We start from the raw sequence: 19,945 nt of genomic DNA, 5'->3' as shown, positions 1-19,945 counted from the left end.
GTGCCTTTCTTTCTCTGCTGGGCTGTGATGCGCTGGGCTGAGGCCCATGTGAAAGCAGCTTGCCAGGCATGCTCTGTAGTGTTCTTTGAGTGGACACAGAAACTGCGGAGAAGTGTGAGCCAGTGACACTTTAGAACCAGGATGCTGGTACAGGGAACTAAACACTCTGCAAAAACAGTGTGTCCACAGCTACTAAAGACAGGTCCAGTGTTAGCTGCTGGTGGGTCTGTGTGCACTTATGTGACCTGAAGTGAGGTTGGACCAGGTGTGGTGGCACACACCTATCAGTGCATTTAAGTGACCTGAAGTGGGATTGAGCTAGGTGTTACACACCTGTCAGCCCTGAGCTTGATAGCCTGAGGAAGGAAGATGAGTTCAAGGCCCAACCTGGCCTATATAAGACCCTGTCTTAAAAACAGCTTTTTTTTTTTTTAGTCACTCTTCTGACACTGTTCATGACCTTGTTCCACCTCTGCTCCAGGTTGTTATAGAATGTAACTCCATTGTATGATAAATACAGAGTGGGCACGGGGCCCTGGCTCCAGACCTCCCCACCCAAAGTCAGAACCCCCCAGGGCCACCCTTCTGGGAATGCCCAGCTTTCCCTAGAGAGAAAGCCAGGTTCCCACTCTGCAATCCACCCTGTCCTAGTAAGTAACTTGTGTTTCTTTCTTTCTTTCTTTCTTTTTTTTTCCTTTTCTGTTTTTGTTTTGTGTTTTTTCCCCTAAACTTTCCAGGTCAGAGTACACCTGTAAGCCAGCTGGGTTCTTCAGCCTTCCCTGAGTCCCCTGATCCATTCCAGCCACTCGGGGCTGACAGCGGCGACCCGTTCCAAAATAAAAAGGGGTTTGGGGACCCATTTAGTGGCAAAGATCCATTTGCCCCTTCCTCTTCAACTAAACCTCCTAAGGCCTCTTCCTCCGGCTTTGCCGACTTCACCTCTGTAAGTTGAGTCCTCCCTCGGCCACCTTCCTGCCTCGCTTGCTGCTTCTCAGGGGTGGGGGTCCCTCTGCGGCTGTGGACATCTCACCGCCCGTGGCTGACGCCTCCCGACAGTCACCAACTACTGATAGACTGTTGATAAAGACAAGAGCCATGGCTTAATGAACTGCAGGAAGATGAGATTTCTTCAGGGAGAGCGGCACACACACACAGCATGCCTGCCTCAGTGCTCAGTGGCTTGTGATCTGTGTCCCTCAGAAGATGTTCTTTGAGACAAGGCCTAGCTATGTAGCACAGGCTGGTCTGGAACTCAAAGAGTCCACTTGCCCCTGCCTTTAGTTGGTACTGAAGGTGTGCACAAGCACACTGGTTCATTGTGTCTACAGGCGGAGCAGGCAGGTACTTCTCAAGACCAGTCACAACATTTCACCAGGGTTCTGCTGCCTCCAAAAAGACCTTTGAGTGCCCTGGGCTGAGTGGTCCTGCCCAAGTGCATCATGCAAGTAGGAGCCAAAGAGTCCAGGCAGGATGTCCAGAGAATGGGAGATCTGGCTACTGTGCATTGTGCTTTTGTCTGATTTCTGTTTATTAGCTGCACTGAAAAATATTTCAACCTAGATGACCACCGGGAGCCTCTTCTCTTTTCCAAAGGTTCAGAGACACCACTTGTGCAGGCTAGAGACTTCTTGGAAGCATCCTGAGCTCTCACTAGTACTGCCTTGCTATCTGTGTAGAGCCTACAGCCCCTTCAGCATCTCCTCAGCCCCCCACCCCCACCCCACCCAGGGCAGCTTGTGCTGGTGCTGTCTTCCTGTAATCCATTTCACCCTTCAGGGTGACGCCATTTTCTCAACAGTTTTCCTTTGTGCTTGTGAAGCTCCTTGCCTGGCTGTCAGCAGAGACTGGATAACTGTTCTGTTTACTTATGTTTGTTTCTTTGACATAAGCCTGGACCTTATTAGTCTGTAGCCTAGAATGACCTTGGGCTACTCACTGATCCCTGCACTCCAGCCTAGTGCACAGCTGGAATAACAGGTGTCAAGCAGACCTGGAGGGCTGAAGTATATGACTCAGTGATGATGGACAGGCAGAGCCTGCATACAACCCTAGCTTCCATTCCCAGTACAAAACAAAACAAAACCCACTTGTATTGCACAGTAAATGCCCTGGTCCTCTCCAGCCAATTGTCCTGTGGCTTAATTTGAATTGCCTAGGGCAGAGTTGGGCCCAGTGGCAGTCACCTCTCATCCCAGTACTGGGAGGCTGAGGCAGGAGGATCTCAAATTTGAGGCCAGCCTAAGATACAGGAGGAGATGCTGTCTAAACATATTAACAGTAATAATAATATGTTGACCCTGGGAACTTGTAACTATTCGGCCCTGCAGCCCGTTCGGTTCTGTTGACAGTGCCTACAGTGTGTGCCTTCAGAAAAGTGACATTATTAGTAAAAACCAGAGACAAAAGCACTTTGAGTTGTTTATGTATCACCAGGATTATTTTCTGGTGGAAACTACTAACCACCAAGGCCAGAGCTGGTACAGTGAGTCCAGCATTTGCCTAGCATGTCCTGCCCTGGGTCCACCCCACACAGCTTTCTTTCTCAGCAGCAGGATCAGGAGTTCCAGTTCAGCCTGGGCTAAAAAAATAAGATAATCCGTTTTAAAAACAAACAAACAAACAGTACAGCTGTTGGCACGTGACTCTGGTGTTCGGTTCAGCCAGGGAAGAGTGGTGGTGGAGCTGAACCGCAGTGTAGAGAAATGACTGGCCTTTCTGAAAAGCCAGTTTACTTCCTGTGCCCACACAGGCAGAACACCCCGGTCCTGCCACTTTGTTATGAACATGAGGTTCTAAGCTGTGACTGGGCTAACGACTCCGTTGCCCCAGAGTAGTTACAGGCTTCAGTTTTATTTTTCAAGTTTATCTGTTTGTTGTTTGGGTTTTGAAAAACGGACTCACCCAATCTGGTCTCAAACTCATAACTTCTAAGTGCTGAGATGTCAGGCACTGCACTATACCTAGTTTAAATTCTGATTGAAACACTCTCATCTCCAGATGGGAAACCAAATCTGGCCTGGCCTGGCCTGGCCTGGCCTGGCCTGGCCTGTGGTCTTTTATTGTATGAAGTTATTACCTTTGCCACTACAAGGAGTCCTGTGTTCCCATCAGTACACATGGTCTTCTCTGGAACAGGACCCTGGTAGGCTTTCGAATCTCCCCTTTCTGGGCCATAAATATACTGCCCTCCCAGGACTTAGGATGGCCCTCCATGAGCCTACTTTGCAGGATCCTTGGGACTTTAGTACTGTGCAAACAGTATTTCTCTGAGTTTGCATGAGAAAGCTGTCATCATGTACAGAAAGCAGCCTGCTTAGTTTGGGCTTCCAGAAACTGATGTCACCCAAGCAGAGCTTTCCAGTATGGGTGACTGCCCTCAGTAGCTCCTTACCACTCACAGAAGCTTCTGGTCTGAGACTGTAGCTCAGTAATGCACACTTAGTACCCCTGAGCCCAAGACTCTATCCCCAGCACTGTAAAGCAGGCTTGGTGGTGCAGCCCTGTGAGATCAGGAGTTAAAGGTCATCCTCAGCTGGTTCAAGTCCAGCCTGGGCTACAAGAGACCCTGTCTCCAAAAAAGGACAGAGGAGCCAGCACTCAAATCCCAGCAGCGGCAGGTGGGTCTGAGTTGGAGGGAACCCTGAGCTGCATAGAGAGAATTTTTCTTACAAGCAACAAGAAAGAATTTTCTTCACATCCAGGCAAGCCTTCTGCTTAGCAGGGCATGGTGGTGCCCATCAAAGTTCTTGGGAATTCAGGGCCAGCGTGTGTTGCCCAGGTCCCTGCCCTACAGAACAAGCAGCCTCAGGCTGTATGATCCTCCTTAAAAGCAGTCAGGTGGTTCTTAGCGGAATAACTTGCTGCTGTCTGCACAGCCTCCGTGAGAGCCAGGCAGACATCAGACTGGCTGGGCTGGGCTTTGCAAGTACCACCATGAACAAGCAGGGAGTGGTGACAGAGCCTGTCTGCATGCTCTATGCAAGGGCATTTCCAAATTTCCAAGAGGCTTCAGAAATAAAATTTTTACTTGTTGACACAAATTCTCAGTGATGATGGTGTCTGAGAAAGGCGGGCTCCTCCTAGCTGCTCCAGGCCCTGAGATAGTAAAGAAGGTAAGCAGCACCTGAGCTGCTTTCTTGGGGCACCTAAGACACACAGGTTCAGCTCCTGCCCCTTATGTGACCCAGGAGAACCAGAGGTGGCCCAGTCCAAGCACCTCCAACCAGCGATAGTCAGTAAACCACTGAGAAATGCTCTTTCTCTCAACTCAAGTGCCTGCTGTGTTTGCAGAGTACATGAGGCAGGTCTGTGTGGGATTCCCTTTCTTGGCCTCCAGCTCTGAAGCACCCCACTGTGTGGGTTGCAGTATGGGAGGGGCCTTGCTGCTAGACATTGATGGGGGCTTGTCTGGTGCAGGTTGATCTGTGACTGCCTGTGGGAACAGACAAGGGGACACTGTCAGTTACTGTTGTTTGTTGACAGATGATTCTGAGGGCCAAATGCTCTGGCTGAAGAAGCATCCACCCTTGTTCCTCCACACCGCCCTGCAATGCTTTCCCTCCCCGAGGAAGCCGCAGGTTGTCAGTCTCACTCACTGCTGGTGTCTGTCTGCTCTGGAGGACTGGAAACTTGTCCCTAGTGTTACAAATATTCCCTGGAAGAGAGTGGTTAAGAGGACTGTTGACATCTCTGGACAAGCAAGGGCTCCCTTGGGGTTGAAGCCTCTCTAGAGAGCATGGAGCAGAGTAATGAGCTGGTAGAATGTGGCTGCAGCCTTAGGAGTGTGGCAGTGTTGACAGTTGGGAAAAGTGGCTGAGGCAGGGGGATCGGTTATTGTTCGAGGCTAACCTGGGCCTTCATAAGGAGACCCTGTTTCTAAAGGAAACAGGAAAAAAAGGGGGGGGGGGGGCTGTAGAATGCGCCTAGAGTTATTGGACCTGCCTGCTAGAATCTTCCGGGCCCAGCTGCCTCTCTCTGTAAGGATGGGTGCCCGGCCCACCAGTAGGCAGCTCAGGTCAGATGCACCCTGGTCCTTCTTACATGGGGTGAAGTCGGGCCCCAGCATGGGCCTCTGGTTGTATCTGCCTAGGGCCCTCCACTCCCACTCTGGGCCCTCTCTCACTGTCCAATCAATCTTCCTTTGTAGTTTGGCAATGAGGAGCAGCAGCTGGCCTGGGCCAAGCGGGAGAGTGAGAAAGCGGAGCAGGAGCGGCTGGCGAGGCTGCGGCGGCAGGAGCAGGAGGACCTGGAGCTGGCCATCGCCCTCAGCAAGGCTGATATGCCGGCCTAGGTGACGCAGGGGAAGCTGCAGCTGTCTGTATGTACACACCCGTGCTCAGAGTGTGCCCCACTTCAAGCCATGCCATGCCACAGCCAAGGACAGCTGGCCACGGGGCCTTAGGCTACAGGGGCCTTGTTGAGAGGCAGCGGACACAGCTCACCCCTGTGGGTGGGCCAGGAAGGCAGCTGTAGGTAAAAGGCCTGGAGCCTGCCGGTCTCTGAGGTGACGGTGATCCGTCAGCCTCTTCCTTCCAATCATTCAGTGGCTGACAGAGAAGGCCTCCAGTCTGATAGCTGCAGACAAGCTCCACCCCAAACCTTCCTTGCATCCACAAGACACCCCTGCACACATGATGTATGCATTCGTTGTATAAAAATGAAGTTTGAATGATTAATATAAATATTTTAATACAAAACATGAGGCTATCTTCTTTTTAGTCAGGAATACGGGTCAGTTGCAGAGGAAACCCACACCTGGTACACTGAGGACTGGGCCCTCCCCATCAGGGGTGGGGAGAGGAGCCACACTGTCTGTTTTAATTGTGTGTGTGAGTGGTGAGCATATATGCACAGGTGCGAGCAGAGGCCGAAGCGGGTGTCCTGTCCCCTGGAGCTGGAGTCACAGGCATTCGGAAGCCTCCCAGTGTGACCAATGGGACGCTCAGCTCCTGAGCAAGAGCCTTGTATGCTCATAACTGGGGTGGTTTTTTTTTTTCCACTTTATTTATTTTATTTATTACACTTACTATGTGTGTACAGGCATCCATGGTGCACAGTGAATGGTCAGATGTCAGTTCTTTCCTCCAGCCATGTACAGCCTTCACACTGAATTCAGATCATCAGACAGTTCAAGTCAGCAAGCACCTTCACCCAGTGAAAATGTCACAGAGCACTTTGTTGTGGATAATGGTAGCTTCGGTTTGTTTGTATTTAATGTCTGCCTGTCTGTCTATGTATCCATGGTACCCATGGAAGCCAGAAGAAAGTGCCAGGTTCCCTAGAACTGGGGTTACAGATGATGGTGAGCTACCCTGTGGGTGCTGGGAACTGAACCCCACTCCTCTGCAAGAGTATTTAGCACTTTTAACCCCTGAGCCATCTCTCAAATCCCACTCAGATATTAAATTAAAGGCAACTTGAAACCACAGAGAAACCAGTTTGGTACATTTTTTTCTATTTTTCAAAATGCATCCTTCCTCCTCTGCATGGGGGAAATGCTTTTAAAAGGCAGGTAGGTTGCTGGACACCCCCATTCTTCTCAGTACCCAAACGCAGGCAAGGACAGCTTGCCAGTCTGATCTACATAATTAGTTCCAGGACAGCCAGGACTGCAGAGAAAGATTTCCCTGTGTCAACGTGACACAGGTGTGACATCTGAGATCAGAAGTGCTCTGGGAGATGCAGCTTTCTGCATGTAGAGAAGACACGGGCTGCTGGACATTCACCATCCAGTGCCGGGCAGGCGGGACTGCTGTGGGGTGCTGACTGTGTGAACAGCCTCGGGCCATGGCCAGGGATGTCCTGGTGATTCCCTGGAGCGTACAGTTTACTTCATGTGCTTAGACTCTAACTTAGGGCTGGGATGGAGAGCTGGGGAGATGCCTGCTGCTCTTGGAGAGGACCCAAGTTCCTTCCTAGGCCATTCATAACCATAAGTGTCCTAATTCCAGGAGCCCTGGTGCCCTGTTGGCTTCCCTGGGTACTCAGCCACCCACGCATACACATTTTTAAAAAACTGTTTAAGTAACCTTGCCAGATGCGGTGCTGCATGCTTTTGATCCCAGCTCTGAGGAAGCAGAGGCACAGACAGGCAATAAATCACTTTTAAAACTTAAAAATGAGAAAGAAAAATTCCTAAGAATTAAGGTCTAAGCCAAGACCTGGGGCCTGCCCGGCTGGTGCATGCTTTCCCTAGCTGTGCCAGCTGTAAACAGCACATGACAAGGTATTGTATAGACCTGGATCCAAGCCCCAGAATCTCACTGTGACATGAAACATTTCAGAAGACTTCAACCAAGCATCCTGTAAGCTCAGACTTACCACGCCAGAGAGGGAGAGGCACACAGAGCTCTTGAGTTCTAGGACACCAGAGAGGGAGAGGCACACAGAGCTCTTGAGTTCTAGGCTACATCTACATAGGAAGATCCTGTCTCAGAAAGGGGAGAGAGTGAGGTTTTTTCCAAACTTATATTTTATTTATGTGTGTGTGTGTGGTGATGTCATAAGTGTGCAGTGTCTATGGAGGGTAGATAAGGGCATCAGACCCCTGGGACCTGGAGTTGCAGGTGGTGTGAGCCACCCACCATGGATTCTGGAAACTGAGCTGCAGTCCTGCAAGGCTAGTGTGCACTCTTGACCCTTGATCTATATCACTCCAGCTCCATATTTTACCTGGTGTTTTATGTTTGGTTTGTTTGTTTGTTTTTTGTTTTTGAGACAGGGTTTCTCTGTGTAGCCCTGGCTGTCCTGGAACTCACTCTGTAGACCAGGCTGGCCTCGAACTTATAAATCCACCTGCCTCTGTCTCCTAAGTGCTGGGATTAAAGGCGTACACTACCACTGCCTGGCTTTACCTGATGTTTTAAAGAGTGGAGTGGCACTCTCTGATGTGCAGGTCCAGGGTTCCAGCTGTCATGGAGAAGCCTGGGAACAAGCTGCATCTACAGTTGGCCAGCTGATTAGAGATACAAGGATGTGGAGGACTGGGAATGTTGCAGGTCCAAAGCCTAATTACAATTTATCTGAGCTAGTTTTAATCCCTTAGTAGTCATGGCTTGCCTACCTCCTTGTGGGACCCAACATCCCATGACTAATAGGCAAGAAACTCCTTGGGATGTATACCAGCTTCCGGAAAAGAAAAACCAGTAACCTCCATAGCTTCTGTCAACCTGAAGCCAGGAGTCATCAGGCAGCAACTGCAGCTAAGCTTCCCTAGGCTGCTGTAAGCAGCTCTGTGACATTTCCATGATGGTACATGACAAGCCCTTGGTTTGTGACTTTGTCACTGTAAGAACTTAACAAAATGGCTTCTGTCTTGAAGCATAGACTTTGAGGTGACCTGAGTGTAGTTCATATTTAGCTCCAGAACAAAGTCTCTTGTTCCCTTTGGGGTAAGACTGCTTTTGCATCTACCAGTTGACACAATTCAGTCAGACTTGGTGGAAGGCAGCCTACCATATGCTATCTCACCAGTCTCTCACGTTTCTTTTGTAAGGATCGGTTTAGATTTAGAACCACAGAGATGCAGAGAGTTCCAGAAGCCCTTTGTGTCAGTGCCCATTGCTGCATCTCATAGTTACAAAGCTAGCTGCCTCCACTTCCCCTCAGACTTTTCCATTCCAGATCCCTTCGAACCTTTAACCTCGGTTTCCTTCACTCCTGTGAGCCCTGGAAATCATAGACCTTCTTCCTATATATCTTGGGCCTCCAGGTAGCATGTGTGTGCAGTGTCCTCTGAGGCCAGAAGAAGCCATCAGATCCCTTGAAACTGGACTTAATTGACTGTCCCAAGCCACCATGTTGGTACTCCAGCCCCAACCTTGAGGCTTTAAGGCTTTAGTGACCAGGTGTTCTGCCCATGTCCCTCTGGGATTCCTGTTCAAAACGCTAGAGAAGGATGACAGCTTCATAGGAAGACATGCAGGCAAGGATACCCTGGAGGGAGTGTGTCCAGAGGGCTGGGAGATGCTCCAGTCAGGAAAGTACCTGTCTCAGAAGCAGAAGACCCGAGTTTGAATTCCTAAAAGCTATGTAAAAGAAAGCCTGGCAGGATGGTACACACCTGTACCTGTACCCCAGTGCTGAAGACAGAGACAGGAGGATGCCTGAGGTTCACTGGCTAGCCAGGCCAGTGAGCTCATTGTACCAGAGCTCTAGGTTCCCTGAGAGACCCTGTCTTTTTTTTTTTTTTTTTTTTTTTTTTTTTGGTTTTTCAAGACAGGGTTTCTCTGTATAGCCCTGGCTGTCCTGGAACTCACTCTGTAGACCAGGCTAGCCTCAAACTCAGAAATCCACCTGCCTCTGCCTCCCAAGTGCTGGGATTAAAGGCATGCGCCACCACCGCCTGGTGAGACCCTGTCTTAAAAAAAATAAAATAAAATAAATAAAAAGATGGAAAGTGACTGAGGAAGACACCTGACACCTCATCTGACCTCAAAGGTGCAGGAAAGCCACACCCAAAAGAAAAAGAATCCTCACAGGCAGCCAGCCACACTTAATCCCACATTCCCTGAGCTGAAACAACTAAGCAGCCACTTGGAGATGCCATGTCTCAAAAAAAATAAAATAAGTAAATAAAAAAAAGCATGCAGTCCTGTACTCCATTCCTAGATCCATAGGAACCAGGCTTGGGTTGTGATTCCAGCACCACAGAATCAGGAGCAGGGAGATAGGCATTTCAAACTCACCCTGGACTGCCCGAGACCCTGACTCAAGAAAATTAACGTTTCATAACAAACAGGAAGGCTTGGAGTGGAGCTCAGTAACAGACTGGGCTCAGAGGGGTGGGGCTTGGTCTTGGTCGCAGCCTGTCCTCAGAGGGGTGGGGCTTGGTCGCAGCCTGTCCTCAGGGGGGTGGGGCTTGGTCGCAGCCTGTCCTCGGGGCTGCAGGCTGTGGGGAGCCACGCCTGGGCCAAGGTGTCCTGGGAAATGAACCAACCCAGAGATTTGAGCCAGGACTCTTTTTTTGTTTGTTTTGTTTTTTTCTAGACAGGGTCTGTGTAGCCCTGACTGCCCTGGAACTCACTCTGTAGACCAGGCTGGCCAGCTGGCCTTGAACTCTATTTGCCCCTGCCTTCCTGAGTGCTGGCAGTGTGCGCCACCACTTGGTCTGAGTCAGGACCCTTAGAGGTGACTTCGCCTTGCAGATGGTATGAGTTCACTTTGATTTCATGTCAAGAAACCAAACTGCCCCTGCCAAGTGGCAGTTTAGCACCTGGAGGTCAGACTCCTGTAAGATGAATTTCTAGGTTTAAATCTGGTTTTATGGGAAGGCCATTCATGTCCTGAGCCCCTTCTGCAGGGCTATTTTAGGACCAAACAGGAAGCAGCCAGAAAACAAATGGCTGTCACCAAAAATAATGGACTTAATATCAGATCTGGTGTCTTTCAAATGTGGGCCTCCCATCCTCACTCAAAAAAATTTCCCCAATAAAAAGTTCCTAGGAACTGAACAAATTGTATCAGGAGGTGAGATTGGAAACAAAAAAAAAACAAAAAAACAAAAACAAAAAAAACAAAAAAAAAACCAACACAACCAAAGGAAAAAAAACCTGGGAAATGAAAACACGATTGTTATCTCTGTTTATTCCAAAGAAGTCACGATGGGGCAGCGGCCTGCATGGGTCTTTAGAATGGGCTTTGATTTGTTTTCTGGCTGTTTTGTTTTGCTGGGGGGAGGGGTTATGTCAGTGTAGCTAAGGCCTTCTGAACTGATTCTCCTGCCTCAGCCTCCTGAAGTTTATCTTCTTTATTATAAAAACTTTGTCAGGGCTGGTTAGTGTTTCAGTGTGTGAAGGCAACAGCTGCCAGGGGCCTGGATCCTGTCAGCTGTGGCACGTGTGCTCTGCACACACATACACAGGGATTCACATACAAGCTATGGTTGTGGCACATTTCTTCACACACAACCAGTCTTCAGCCTAATAATAATTATAAAATAATAATAAAATAACAACAACAACTTTAAAGAAAAGAAAAACTTTTAAATGTATATTTTGTCAGTGGGTAGTGGTGTGCACACTGACCTAGCATTTGGGAGGAAAGGGGAGTGCGCGTCTGAGGCCAGCCTGCTTAACAAGCACTCCTCCCCGACCCCCATTAAAAACAAACATTTATACTCAAGATTAACTTCACTGGCTGCCTAAGAGAGAGAACATTGGCTTAAACATTGCCTCTGACTTACATGGTGAGATCATGGCATGCACACACACATACATTAAACACACAGATGCAGTATTAAAAGGCAGTGACACACATGTTAACCTGGGTGTGGATGGAGATGGGGCACTTTAATCCCAGCACTCTGGAGGCAGAGGCAGGCGGATCTCAAGGAGTTCAAGGCCAGCCTGGTCTACAGACTGTTCCAAAACAGCCAGGGCTACACAGAGAGACCTTGTCTCAAAAATAAACAATCACCATAAGAAGACTACAGAGTCAGTTACCCTGGCCCATGGGGTTCACAGAGGCGGAACTACCCACCAAACAGAATGTGTGAGCTGGACCTGGGCCTCCTACACATTGGTAGCAGATGTGCAGCTTGGTCGTCTTCTTGTGGGTCCAGTTGGATCAGGGGCTGCCTCTGAGTGTTGTCTGCCTTGGGTCTCCCTCCCCAGCTGGACTGATGGACAGGCCTCAATGGGAGAGGATGTGCCAAGTCGTGCTACAGCTTGATGTGCCAAGGCAGGCGGGTACCCACGGAGGCCTCTTCTCTTCGGAGAAGGGGAGGTGTGATGGGCATAGGGATTTGTGAGGCTGGGAGGGGAGAGGGTGCAGTGAGACCAGAATGTAAAGTGAATAAATAAATAAATACTAGAAAAAATTAGTCAATCAATAAAAAGGCAGAAGGAAGAGACAAAACAGTGGGGTGAGAGGAGGGGATAAGGGGGGGTCTCCCTCCCGGACTCCAGGCTGAAGCCACACCCCAGACCACTTTCTACAGGGTTTGTTTTGTTTTGTTTTGTTTTTTCTGGGTCTTTTTGGTTTTAAGAAAAACATGTAGATTAGTCATTTCAAAGTCACTCTCCTTGCAAACTAGAAAACACAATAAAAAAAATTCTGGGTTTGATTGGCCTCCTGGCTTCTATAGGTGTCCTCTTGTGTGAGGCTCAAGACTGAAGTAACTCTCTTTGTCTTGTCAACTGCACTGGCCGGTTAAGTCCGGATTCTTCCCAAGGTCGGAGACCAGTTGCCCTGTTCAGTCTGGTTTGTTGTGATCCAGTACAATAGCTTAAAGTGAACTCCTCTTCCTGGACCAGGCGTAACCATTTTTAGGAGCATGCTGGTTAGGACTTTAAACTTTAAAAAACAACAACAAATACAGAGTCATTATGTAGCACACTACATAGCTGTGGATAATTTTGAGCTCACGATGATGGTCCTGCCTCTGTTTCCCTAGAACTGGGATGACGTGGGTGTGCCACCTGGTTGATGCTGGGGATGAATCCACTGAGCCACAGCCTTAGAACAGTGCATATACTAGACACAAATATCCCATTTCTGTATCTAGCAAGTGGCTAGAGGTTTGGAAGCAGGTGGAGTGTGATCCCATGTACTCAGGACATTTCCCTTGAGCCCAGGAGTTGGAGGTCAAAGTGGGTAACACAGACTCTACTTGCAATATACCAGCCCGGGCTGGGGAGATGATACAGCAGCCTAAAGGCCTGAGCTCTGTCCCAGGCCCCACCACTGGTGTGAGGGGAGCAGGGAGTTCTTGACCCCTCAATGAATGAATGAGCAAGGACTGAACAAATAGAAGTAAATGAGAAGAAATGACCAGAACTAAGCAGTCAGAGCCAGCCCTCAGTGTGTCTCCCACCAGGTCACCTGACAAGCAGGCTCTCCTGCAGAGTTTCCTCTAGCTGCCCCCAGGACTCACACTACCCCCAACCCCCACCTCCCCACCCGGGCTGGGAGAACTCTGATTTCTTGGGAGTCCATTGTTTGAATAGTGACTGAAGGGAGGCCAAAGGCAGAAAGGCCACAGGCCAGCCAGAGTTCAAGTCCACTCTGAACTGCACAGCAAGAGGCCAGTGTGGTCTTTGAGAGACCCTGGCTCAAAAAGAAAGAAAAAAAAAGGGTGGGGGTGGGGGGATGGAGGGTTACAGCTAGAAGGCTAAGCCTGTAAAGGCACTTGGTCACCGCTAAGGCTTGTGACCTGAGTTTGATCCCACAAACTCACATGGTAGAAAGAGGGGAGAGACCCCAGCAAGTTGTCCTCTGAGTTCCACATGTGCGTGCAAGTGTGCACATGATAAATAAGTGTGAGGAGAAACAGCCCACACCCCGTGTGTATTTGAAACTCATTAATCCAGCTAGGTGACACGGACATGTGTGCCTGAGAGACCAGGTTCACCCCACATCACCTGCCAGGAAAGGGCAGAAGCCCCAAACCCCCAAGACTGTCTTAAGGAAAGCACTCAGAAAATAAGTACATAAAACAGACTGTGTGTGTGTGACAGATGTATATGAGTGTGTGAGTGTTAAGAAAACTAGTTTAGTAAGTGGCTGGAGGGCCTTAATGTCTTCGTAGTAAAGACAAAGGGCCGAGTTCTCACAAAGGAGCCCCATGTCAGGAAGGTCAGTCTGTACCAATTGTTCAGCCATAAACACCAGCTTCCAGGGAAGCAACAACAGATGGGCAGGAGCTACAGGTTCTTTCCTGGTTCTAGGTCCTGAGATAGGATGTCCTAGCTCCTGCAGGCTGGGGGTGGGGGGTGGGAGCCCCACCTTGGGCCACTCACATCACTTCCCTGCTGTCATTTCCCCTTAGTCTTAAGCGTGGGAATCAGAGGACAGCTGTGGGAAGTTGCTCTCTCCTTCCATCTTGGGGATCCAGGGATCAGGCTTGGTGGCAGACACCTCTGCCCAGTGTGCCTCACCAGCCTCTCATGGCATTTCCACACATGGAACAGACTTTGGTCATACCCCTGTCACCCTCACCTGCCCCCCCTCACTTCTGGTTATCCCCTTTCTGTCCCCTTCTATTGTACACACACACACACACACATATATATGAACATGTGCATGTGTCCCAAGGGGCTGAAGAAAATAACTCTCCCTCATCAGCTATTAACCTATTAAGTGCCTGTCATGCTCAGAGAAGGGCAAGCCCCCTGAGCCCCTTCATGTTCCATGATGGAGAGTTCAAAGTGTAGATACAGCTGACAGGCATTCAGGAGCACAAGAGTCACTGTGTCATACCTGGAAAACAGCCATCATGGTTCTCTGGCTCTGTCTGCCCACCACCACCACCTTCCCCGTAGAGCAGGCTAGCCTCAAACTCACAGATCCATTCGAGTTGCTCATGTGCTGGGATCTAAGGCTACCATGCCCACCTGGTATGACTCTGGTTGAAATCAGAATGGGGGTGAAGATAGGGGGACCCTGCCTGCTGCTTTCTGAGTGATTCCAGGCACACAGGTGATGGAGACCAAAGAGGGTCAGGTCCCGGTGTATTCTGCGATCTGACCATTCACAGGACCTAGTACCCTAGAGGTTGGGTTGTCTAAATCCAGGATGCTAACTTTAAAGGCTGAGGTTGGACCAGGACACTTCCCGCTCAGGGCACAAAGGCCACTGCCCTTCTTTCTGTGGCATGGCTGGGTGGCATCATAATCTGTCATGACTTCCACAGTTGTTATTTTTGTAGCTGACAATGGGACTTACTGGAACTGGCTTGGCACTCGGGCTTACAAAGCGCCTGCCTGCATTTAAGCTTGAGCAGTTGGAGCACATAAACCCCAGAGCCCGTGGCCTTTCCACAGCTCGGCCCAGACAATCACTCAAGGGCTTCGATGCAACAAGAAGAAGCCCTCCCAAGACTGGACGCCGTGGAGCCCTGGTCCTCAGCCTCCTGCCCTTGCCCCTACTTCTCTGCCACAGGAGAAATGCTCCCTCCCACTCTCCATTTCTTTCCCTCTTTTTGAAGACTGCCGATGGAACCCAGGGCTTTGCACATGCTGTGCCAGCACCCTACTTCCTGGACATGCCCCCCCAATCCAGCAGAGCGTGGACTTGAAAAGGCATCATGGAACACACCCACCCCTTTGTGGGCTGGGGCTAGAGTGAGTTGCAGGGATGCCCTGCTGTTGGCTGGTGGGAACAGGTTCTGTTGTTGTGGCCACCAGCTCTTGAGATGACAAGCCCTCCTTCACAGACTCATGGATGACTCAGAACGATCCTCTGAGCCCCTGGCAATACGGCCTAAGTCACGCTGGGGCCATGCTGAGGAAATGAGGTATCAGGATGTGTTTGAGGTTTTGGGGTTCAACTGAACTGCTCTGGGAATATGGAGAGTTTTGTTCCCATAGCCCACGTGGATGGTTCTGGGTTCATGTTAGAGCCAAGGACAGGGACAAAGTCACCCCAGCTCCTAGTCCCAGGATTTTCCCATTTCACTCTGGAACAACACAACACAAAGGGTTCTGGTTGCTGACTTTGTTTCTCTTGACCTTGGGACAGTCCCCAAAAGGCCAACCTAAGGTTAAGGTTGAAAGCAAGGTTGATTGAAATGAAGAGCAATTCAGGATGTGCTATAGCAGGCTGCATAGGAGCCCTCTAAACAAAGCAACATCTGCTCTTAAGTGGGAAAAGAAATACCTCTCAGCTGGCAGTGGTAATTCACTTTCATACACAGACACCCAGCTGAAAACCTGCAGCACAGGGGACTCCTGTGCTCACATAGGACTCTAATGTACTCCCACAGGACTCTGGTGCTCCTACGGGACTCTGGTGTGCCCCTACACTCTACTCCCTGCTGAGATTGTGGTGCTCCCCCCACAGGACCCTGGTGCTCCCATACACAATCCAGTTGCATCCTGGCTGTCACCCTAGGAAGTCTTGAATGCTGGGTTTCTGTCTCTTTCAGAGACAAAGCCACGATGACAGGTCATGCTACTACGCTTCTTCTGCTGGAATCAAATAGCCATGACCCTTCTCCCTGAAGATACCTAGGCTAGCACAGGTAGAACCAGGGTGGGTTTCCCAGATGAGAGATGCAGAGGGATCCATGGGTCCAGGGAAGGGCTTTGTGGTGTAAGGAGCAGTGGTCCTGGTGGAGAGCAGAGGAACACAGAGATGGGGATGAGATGGGAGGTGAGACTGCACTGGGGAAGTGAGGAACAGGGATACCTAGCCAAGGCAGTTCTTCAATGTTCTAAAGGACCTAGCTCTACTGGCCAGCCACAACCTCAGTTTCTTACTGGGGGGTTCTAAGCAGGGTTCCACACCTGAGCCATGCCCCCAATCCCTCACTGGGGAATTCTAGGCAGGAGATCCACCCCTGAGCGATGCCCCAGGTTTCTTGTGCACTATCTTGCCTGAGCCCCAGCCACTGATACACTTTCTCTTTCCAAGCTTGGAACTTGTGATCCTCCTTCCTCATTGTTTCAAGTTCTGGGATGCTAGGTGTCACAGCCTGTATTCCTGAGCCTCCCGCAGTTGCCCCAGTGGTGTGTGGTCCTGATCTTTTGAGGCATTCAGGCGGTTGTCATGCATGGTGGCCTTTGCTGGGCAGCATCCACAGGTGAGCAGGAGAAGGGCACGTGGGCTGGATGCAGACAGCACTTACCACACAGGCCTCTCCCAGGTTCCACCAGCTCTGGCTGCTGCAAATCCGAAAGACCAGTGGCAACCAGAAACTGGGCCACTGTCTGGGGCCTCCAGCACCCTCCCCAGCTGTCACCCCATTTCATAGAAGAGGAAACCAAGACCTAGAGTGGTGGGACCAGGCTAACACTGAGGTCACGTGGTGTGAATGGCAGATTGGTCAGATGTCTTATGTAGCCTTTGCTTGTTTGTTGTTATTGAGTCTTTTGTAGCCCAGGCTGCCTGCAAACTGACCCTACAGCCTTGAACTTCTTACCCTTCGATCTCTACCTCTGAAGAGCTGAAATTACAGGCATGTGCCACCACACCTGTGGTCGTACTGCTGGGGATGGGCCCAGGGCCTCATGCATGCTGGGCAAGCACTCTGCCCACTGAGAGAGCCAGCCCCAGACCTTACTTATTTCTTCATTTTAAAGGTTTTTGATCTGGGGGCTGGTGAGATGGCTCAGTGGTTAAGAACACTGACTACTCTTCCAAAGGTCCTGAGTTCAATTCCAGCACCCACATGGTGGCTCACAGCCATCTGTAATGGGATCCAATGCCTTCTTCTGGTGTGTCTAAAGACAGCTACAGTGTGCTCATAAATAAAATAGATGTTTTTTTTTAAAAGTATTTTGATCTGTGGTGAGAAGATTGAGCCCCAGGCTGTCTGCCTTGGTGCTACATCTCCAACCAGCCTTTCTAAAGCCAAGCCATTGTTTGTTTCAGCTTTTTATGTTTAGTGGTTGGAGAGATGGCCCAGTGGTTAAAAACACACCCCCCCACACACAGGGCACCTCATATCCACCTGTAACTCCAACACCAGGGGAGTCCGGTACTCCCTTCTGACCTCTGCAGGCACCTGCACACAACCAGCACATGCTTACATAGACACACATGTGCACATAAATAAATATACATTTTTTAAATTAAAAAATTTGAGACAGAGTAACATTACATTGTCCAGGTAGGGGCTTGAGCTTGTGATCCTCTTGCCCCAGCCTCCCAAGTAACCAACATGATTATTAGCCTGTGCCACCACACCCAGCAACAAACCACCTTTTTCTTTCTTTCTTTTATTTTTATTTATTTTTTTGAGACAAGGTTTCTCTGTGTAACCCTGGCTGTCCTGGAACTCACTCTGTAAACCAGGCTGGCCTTGAACTCACAGAGATCCTCCTGCCTCTGCCTCCCAAGTGCTGGGATTAAAGGCGTGTGCCACCACCTGGCCAAATCTACTTTTTTTATGTGGACTTGTTAGAAACAGGTTTTCATGTAGCTAGGACTTGACTGCTGATCTTCCTGCCTCAGTTTCCCCAGTGCTGGGATGACAGCTGTGCACCACCAGGCCTGCCCAGCATATTCTGACATGTTGGGTATGGTAGTGCATGCATGCTTTGGTGCTGGGAGGCCAGCCTGGTCTATGGAAGATGCTGTAGGCAGACCAGGGCTCTTGTGCTTAGTTATGCAGTTCAATACAGAAATACCCAGCCTCCACTTACAGGCACTCCCTGGAGAAGCATGCTGACAAAAACAGGAAGTAGAAATGGTGGGTACCTGGGGCTGGAGAGGGTCAGACATGAATGAATCTAGACATGGTTGTCATTCCAGCTCTTAAGGAGAGGCAAGAATCAGGGGTTCAAGGCCAGCCTGGGCTATGTGAAAGCTTGTCATGAAAAATACGAAAAACAAAACACAAAACAACAACAACAAAAAAAAAGAAACCCAGTTTCAGTTTGGGAGGTGAGAAAGTTCTAGAGCTGGAGGGTGGTGGAGGTTGCATAATATCTCAGTACCACGGAAATGTGCACTTGACGATGGTACCAGTCCTGAGGAAGCCCTGGGTTACATCACCATGGTGGAATGAGTAAAAAGATGGCAGGTTTTATGATACGGTTTTGAACCAATGTAGGGAGAATTTTTGTTTCTTTAAAAACAGAAATAGGAATGCGCTTTCATTTTAGTTCCAGATGTGGAACATGGAGGAGCTTCGGACTGTCCATAGCAGCTGACCATAAGCTGCCTGTGCTTTAGCTTCTGCCAGCTGCAGATAGTTTCTGTGATTATATGATATTAGAAATTCTGGGGGGTTTTCAGAGGGTGTATAAATGCTAGGGCCCTGAGAGGGATGGGTTGTTGGTTGTTGTTGTTGTTGGTTGCGGTTTGTTAAGTTCTTGTGTGCAAAGAAGAAACAACAACAAGAACTTAGCTGTCATGATGCTGAAGACCAAGCTTGCCGTAAGGACTCCATGTCCCAGTCAGCAGGCAGTCTAAGGGTAATGTGGGTCCTCTCCAACCCCTGACTTTATTCAGGAATTTCTTTCCTCTCTCCCCTCCATCCTTTTTCTCTTCTATCTAGTGTTAGGGGGCTTAAAGGGCAGAGGGAATAGAGTGGAGAAAGGCAGAAGAGAAAAGAACCCACAAATTAGCAAGACTGACTACAAAGCACAGCAACAAAGAAAGGCAAGGACCAGGAAGAAGTTCAAGACCAGGGTTCCCTCAAGATAAAAAGGGAAGAGGTGCGGGGGTGCCGGTATACCTCTGTTCTATCTGAGGACTGGAGTTCTGATCCCAGCGCCCACATCTGGAAACTCAAAAGCATTTGTAACTTGAGTTCTGAGGATAAAACCCCACTTTCTGGACCTTCATAGGTAAAAGTCAAAATAATCATTCATTTAAAAGTGAAAAGGTTGGGGTGTGGCTCAGGGGTAGAGCCCTGCCTAGAATCCCCCAGTGAGGGGCTGTGGGCGTGGCACAGTCTCAGAGCACCTGTGAGCAGGAGTGATGTCCTGGGTTTCATCCCTAGTACTATTTTTAAAAAATGAGGGGAGGAGCTGCAAGAGGTAGCAGGGAGAGTGGGAGAGGGGGACAGACACTGGGATGCAAAGTGAATAAATACGTTTTTAAAAAGAGAAAGCTTTCATAGGCACAAGCTGAGAGGGGGGGTTTCTATGTCCTCATCCCTAGCTAGCTCCTCCCCAGTTTCAAAATTCTTTGCACAGTTGCTGTCTCTGTTGGCAGGAACTTGGCCTAGTATCACAGAGTTCCAGCTCTGAACCAACAAGGCGCTCTCCCAACAATCTAGAGTATTTGATACACGAGGGAAAGAGTGTGATGGGCCAGTGAGGAAAGGAGGGGCCCCTCCCAGCTAAAGGTCATCCCAGAAGAACCCTGTTCCTGGACACCAAGGTGATGGTCACCCTCTCCCCTGATCCCTTCGTTGCTCCCTAGTGCCACCCTCTTCTGCAGCCCTCCCCTTGGAATATATGCCTGCTGGGCTGACCTCCCTCCCTGAAGTTCCACAGACATCTCCCCTAACACCCTAACACCCTACCCCAGGAAGCACAGATCACTGCTCCGT

General features: G+C 49.6%; 1 protein-coding gene across 9 annotated transcripts in view; it reads left to right on the top strand.

The window, feature by feature from the left end:
* Eps15l1 (epidermal growth factor receptor pathway substrate 15 like 1) overlaps positions 1–9,289 on the top strand; it is an 87,130-nt gene extending 77,841 nt beyond the window's left edge. For 4 of the 9 annotated variants that reach the window (XM_076914451.1, XM_034520084.2, XM_076914450.1 and 1 more), the window contains 2 exons: positions 738–943; positions 5,147–9,289. In XM_076914451.1, coding sequence (XP_076770566.1) covers positions 738–943; positions 5,147–5,290 — 350 coding nt within the window. In that variant the 3' untranslated portion in view covers positions 5,291–9,289. Of the gene's footprint in view, positions 1–737; positions 944–5,146 lie in introns of those variants that run through there. The other 5 variants (XM_034520088.2, XM_034520086.2, XM_034520085.2 and 2 more) reach the window with 4 other exon arrangements.
* Positions 9,290–19,945: the final 10,656 nt, after the last annotated feature.

This window comes from Arvicanthis niloticus, chromosome 16, assembly GCF_011762505.2.
Source record: "Arvicanthis niloticus isolate mArvNil1 chromosome 16, mArvNil1.pat.X, whole genome shotgun sequence".
Classification (NCBI taxonomy): domain Eukaryota; kingdom Metazoa; phylum Chordata; class Mammalia; order Rodentia; family Muridae; genus Arvicanthis; species Arvicanthis niloticus.
This window is presented reverse-complemented; position numbering and strand designations above follow the sequence as displayed.